Genomic DNA, 4,687 nt, shown 5'->3' on the forward strand with positions numbered 1-4,687 from the left:
CTCTGCCGCGCCCTGCGCGGGAGATCTCGGAGCCGCGCTGCTGTCATTCTGGCAGCCCTCCGTGCTCTCAGCTGTTTTCGCGTCTTTCTCAGCACGATGCTTTGTATTGCCCTGTTTGAACCCCATGTGAGCCCTAATTCTTGGGCCTCCAGCATGGGAAGGACATGAAGCTGGTGGAGCGAGTCCAGAGGAGGCCACAGAGATGCTCCGAGGGCTGGAGCCGCTTTGCTCTGGAGACAGGCTGGGAGAGCTGGGGCTGTTGTGCCTGGAGAAATAAAGGCTCCGGGGAGACCTCAGAGCTCCCTCACTTTTCCTGCCGAAAGGGGCTCCAAGAGAGCTGGAGAGGGACTTCGGACAAGGGCTTATAGTGGTAGGATACGAGGGAATGGCTTCCCACTGCTAGAGGGCAGAATTAGGTGGGATACTGGGAAGAAATTCTTCCTTGTGAGAGCGGTGAGGCTTTGACACACATTGCTCAGATGACTGCCCTATCCCTGGAAGTGTCCAAGGCCAAGTTGGACAGGGCTTGGAGCACTACTCTAGTGGAAGGTGTCCCTGCCCATGAAAGGGTTTTGGAACAAGATAGTCTTCAGGGTCCCCTCCAACCCAAACCATTCTATGGTTCTATGATTCTCTCACCATTCACCAACATGAGGCATTCCCAGGGTTACTTTTTCTGTTTGGGTATCCCATTCTCTTTTCTCCATCCCTTCTGCTCTCTATTAACCCTGTAGGCAGACTGTTGTAGCCCAGGGCCCCTTTTCTGTAAGCCTGCTTGCTGATATGTGGTGCTGCTCTTACTGTTTCCTTTTGTTCTGTCTTACACCTCCCTGTGCGCATGCATCTGCTCCTGAGTAAATCTGGGCCTGGCCGGGCCAGGCTTGTCATAGCAGAAGCATTCCTGAGCCCAGATATGCTCTAGGGCTGAGTTTGTTGACAGCTGGTCTCCAGCTGTGGTTGTGAGCCAGTTGGTACCCCAGCTGCTGCTCACCCTCATGTGCTAAAGGCAACATTGATGGATTCACTTTGTGTTCACCCGGTTCTGCTTACTGTACATGAGCCTCTGTAACTTTTTTTGACTGAACACTGCTGTAAAATAGCAGCTTCTTGGCTTTGTGAGATCTGGCAGATCCTCATGAGTCACTGGAGTTTGATTTTCTGGTGTAATAGGTTCTGTTTCAGGGTTGCAAAGCTTTGTCTCAGGATGCTAACGAGGAGTTCTGTTACAGTAGGGAATGTTGTTTTTCACTGACAGTTTTCTATCAATGTCTTTCTCATAATGACTGCAGTATTTATATTGTAACCTCTGAATTTCGAAGTGGTCACATGTTGAATGTGTGTGACTAAGAGAGGTGCTGCATTGTTGTTGTTTTGTACTTGATTGTACTTGATTAATTTTATTTTTTCTGTGTGCTTTAGGTCAGAATACAAAACGTGAATCTGGAAGAAAAGTCCAGACAGGAAACATCACTGCTGCAAAGGTACCAAATTCTCAGGCTGTTCTGCTCCTTTTTTTGTGTGTGTTTATTTATATATTTCAGAGGGAAAGCTGGATGTGAAGCATACTTCCTCTATTCTATATGAATATAGAGTAGAAGAAGCAACATTGAAAGTAATTGTCTATGTTAACAGAAGATGCTTTTGTACTATTACATAAAAATTCTGTATAAAAAGTAAAATGTTCATGTAATGGGTGCCCTGTAAATAACCATGAAGGGGGTTTAACCAACCAAATCTCCTTTCTCTGCAAAGTCTGAAAGTGTCTCAGTTTTGACATCTGATTGAGATAATAATTTAGTTTGGTGCCAGTGTCTTGATAATCCCCATATTCTCATTTCCACACAATTCTTAACCTTGGCTGCATCTCAATCACAGCAGAGTTGCTGGGTCACTTAAATTTTGCAGGGGCTGCTGATTGCACTATGGGGTTTTTTTAGACTTTTTGATGCTCTCCTGAATTAGCTCATTTCTTTGATTCCTCCTAGACTATTGCTGACATTATCCGAACATGTTTAGGACCAAGAGCAATGATGAAGGTAAGAATTTATGCTGCAACACCTGTGCTGCAGCTGACTAGAAGTGAGAAACACATGGGGCAGAACATTCAAATGTTGGTTCTCTTGTGGTTGCAGATGCTTTTGGACCCCATGGGTGGGATTGTGATGACCAACGATGGCAATGCTATTCTTAGAGAAGTAAGTTTCTCCTAAAGGATTGTCTTGCTTAACATTAAGTCAGTATGTACCTGAATCTTGGGTGTCAGTGGAGCTGTGTGATCTCCTCACTTGTCCTGGCAGCCAGCAAGTGCTAACCAGCTGCCCCAAGAAAGGTTCTCACTGGGGAGAAATGAAACATATCCAGCAAGTGTTCTTGCTCTACAGAAATGTAGGTTTGATCCTAGGTTGGGAAGTTTTCATGGAGTGTTTACAAGACTGATGTAAGTTCTTTGGTAATTGGAGCTATTATCAGCTGCATTGAGACCTGAGTAGATGGTGGTGTCCACAGTGCCACATGACGAGACCTAGAAATCATTATCGTTTCTCTGGTGCAAGTGCTGTTAAAAGAACATCCTAAAAACTGTAATGCTTGAGAAACAGTGAGAGACACAATATTGTCAAATACAAGGGCTTGGTTTTGGTCTCAAAAAGGAAGAAAAAGTCTTGCTGTTGTTAGACAGAGTGCCTTTGATTGTATTAAAGGTGTGGTATTTGTTCCATTGAGTGACATGAGACGTTTCTGCTTTAATATTCCGGGACAAATCCATACCCCTTGCTCCTACACAGATTCAAGTCCAGCATCCAGCTGCAAAATCAATGATAGAGATCAGCCGCACTCAGGATGAAGAAGTTGGAGATGGGACCACATCTGTCATTATCCTTGGTAAGGAGATTGACTCAGACACTTTGCATAAAACCTGAAGTTCACTCTTTTTTCTCATGATGAGAAACATCTTAGTTATTTACTAACCTTGAGATGGAGAGGGGCTTTTTTTACTGTGCAAGAGCATGCTAGGTTCATGAGACCCTAAGATGACCAGTTCCATGCTTTGGGAAATTGTTCTGTCCCCATGATAACCACAGTTAAGTGTAAAGAAAGGTATAGGTGATGTTAGAGCTCCCTGCATGGATAGAAGATAAATTTTTTTTGATATGTGCTCTCCTTTCTTGACTGTTGATTATCTTACTAACTTACTTGGGGGATTTTGATTTATTTTTAATTTTTTTTTTTTTTTTAGCTGGAGAGATGCTCTCTGTTGCTGAACATTTTCTTGAACAGCAGATGCACCCAACTGTGATCATCTGGGCTTATCGTAAGGCTCTTGATGACATGATCAGTATTTTAAAGAAAATTGGGTAAGTATGGGCTGGTGGGAGTTAGAGAGGAGGGATGTGGACTTTCTGTACTGCTTCAAGCTGCTCCTTCAGGCAGTTGTGTTAGTCAGATACAACTTAGCAAAATTGGAGAGGGAGTCAAAAGGGTTAGATTGTTGCTTGGAATAACACCCAGTTTGCTCTTTGGTTTTTCCTTTATCTCAGCACTCCAGTGGACGTGAACAACAAAGAGATGATGCTTAAAATAATAAAGAGTGCGATAAACACCAAGGCAATAAACCGCTGGTCTGACTTGGCCTGTAGCATTGCTCTTGATGCTGTTAAGACTGTGGAGTTTGAAGAAAATGGCAGAAAGGAAATTGATATTAAAAAATATGCAAAAGTAGAAAAGGTGAGTGTGTCCTGAACTGTTACTTACCCTTGTGCCCCTTTCTTGTTCTGAACTAGTTTATTGTAGGGTGCGTTGTGAAGAATTTTGTGTTACTTCTCTGCAGTCCACAGACATAATCCTTGAAGGTATTTCAATCAGTGGTATCAGCCATGCTCATTTACAATGCTAACAGGGGCTGTTATTTCAAGTCTTTTTGAATACCTGTCAAAAAGATAATTTCAGTTGGATTTGGAAGATGGGAAATGAAACATGTTGCCAGACAATAGAATATCAATCTTAAGTTCTTTCATGGCTTCACGCTTAAAATCTAAGTCAGCGTGTGCTTAAAATTAAACTTGTATAGTGATCTGGATGCACCGTGGTTACTTGGGAGATGTTTTCCCTTTTCTGTACGTGGGACAGCTTCAGGAGATGCTTTCAGATACACAGGTTTTTGTAGACTAAACTGACTCACTTAATTTTCTCCCTTCCTTGTGTCTGTCAGATTCCAGGTGGTTTTAGTGAAGACTCGTGTGTTTTGCGTGGAATCATGGTGAATAAAGACGTAACCCATCCCAGAATGCGTCGCCTTATTAAGAATCCACGCATCGTCCTTCTGGATTGTTCACTGGAGTACAAGAAAGGAGAGAGCCAGGTAAAGTGAGTCCTGTTGGAGACATCCGCAGCTCTTGATTTAGGATGAGTAAAACGAACAAATGCAGATGGCTTGCTGAAAGTGCAAGTGGTGAAAGGCTTTCTGTGTTCTAGCTTTCAGAGGCCTTTTGCATGCATGGGCTAATTCTGCCATGGGGTCCAGAAAAATAGGAGTGAGGCTTCAGCGTTTTGACCCACTGAAGCAGCTACAGTGATTTGTGTATCTAAGTGCTGGTCAAGAGCAAAGAAATATTTCTGAGCTTGAGCTAAGACTATTGCTCAACTGACACAGTGTCACTGTTTATTTGATCAGTGTTTTTCATCCCTGACT

The 4,687-nt window shown here is 43.2% G+C and overlaps 1 protein-coding gene across 1 annotated transcript in view; it reads left to right on the forward strand.

The window, feature by feature from the left end:
* Positions 1-1,394: 1,394 nt before the first annotated feature.
* Positions 1,395-4,687, forward strand: part of CCT3 (chaperonin containing TCP1 subunit 3) — a gene marked incomplete at its 5' end in the record, with an annotated part of 6,555 nt that continues 3,262 nt past the window's right edge. Inside the window, 7 exons of the mRNA XM_017727958.1 lie at positions 1,395-1,481; positions 1,986-2,036; positions 2,133-2,195; positions 2,784-2,880; positions 3,236-3,353; positions 3,537-3,723; positions 4,208-4,357. Coding sequence (XP_017583447.1) covers positions 1,395-1,481; positions 1,986-2,036; positions 2,133-2,195; positions 2,784-2,880; positions 3,236-3,353; positions 3,537-3,723; positions 4,208-4,357 — 753 coding nt within the window. The remainder of the gene's footprint in view (positions 1,482-1,985; positions 2,037-2,132; positions 2,196-2,783; positions 2,881-3,235; positions 3,354-3,536; positions 3,724-4,207; positions 4,358-4,687) is intronic.

Source organism: Corvus brachyrhynchos, unplaced genomic scaffold (genome assembly GCF_000691975.1).
Source record: "Corvus brachyrhynchos isolate BGI_N302 unplaced genomic scaffold, ASM69197v1 scaffold122, whole genome shotgun sequence".
In the NCBI taxonomy this organism is placed as follows: Eukaryota; Metazoa; Chordata; class Aves; order Passeriformes; family Corvidae; genus Corvus; species Corvus brachyrhynchos.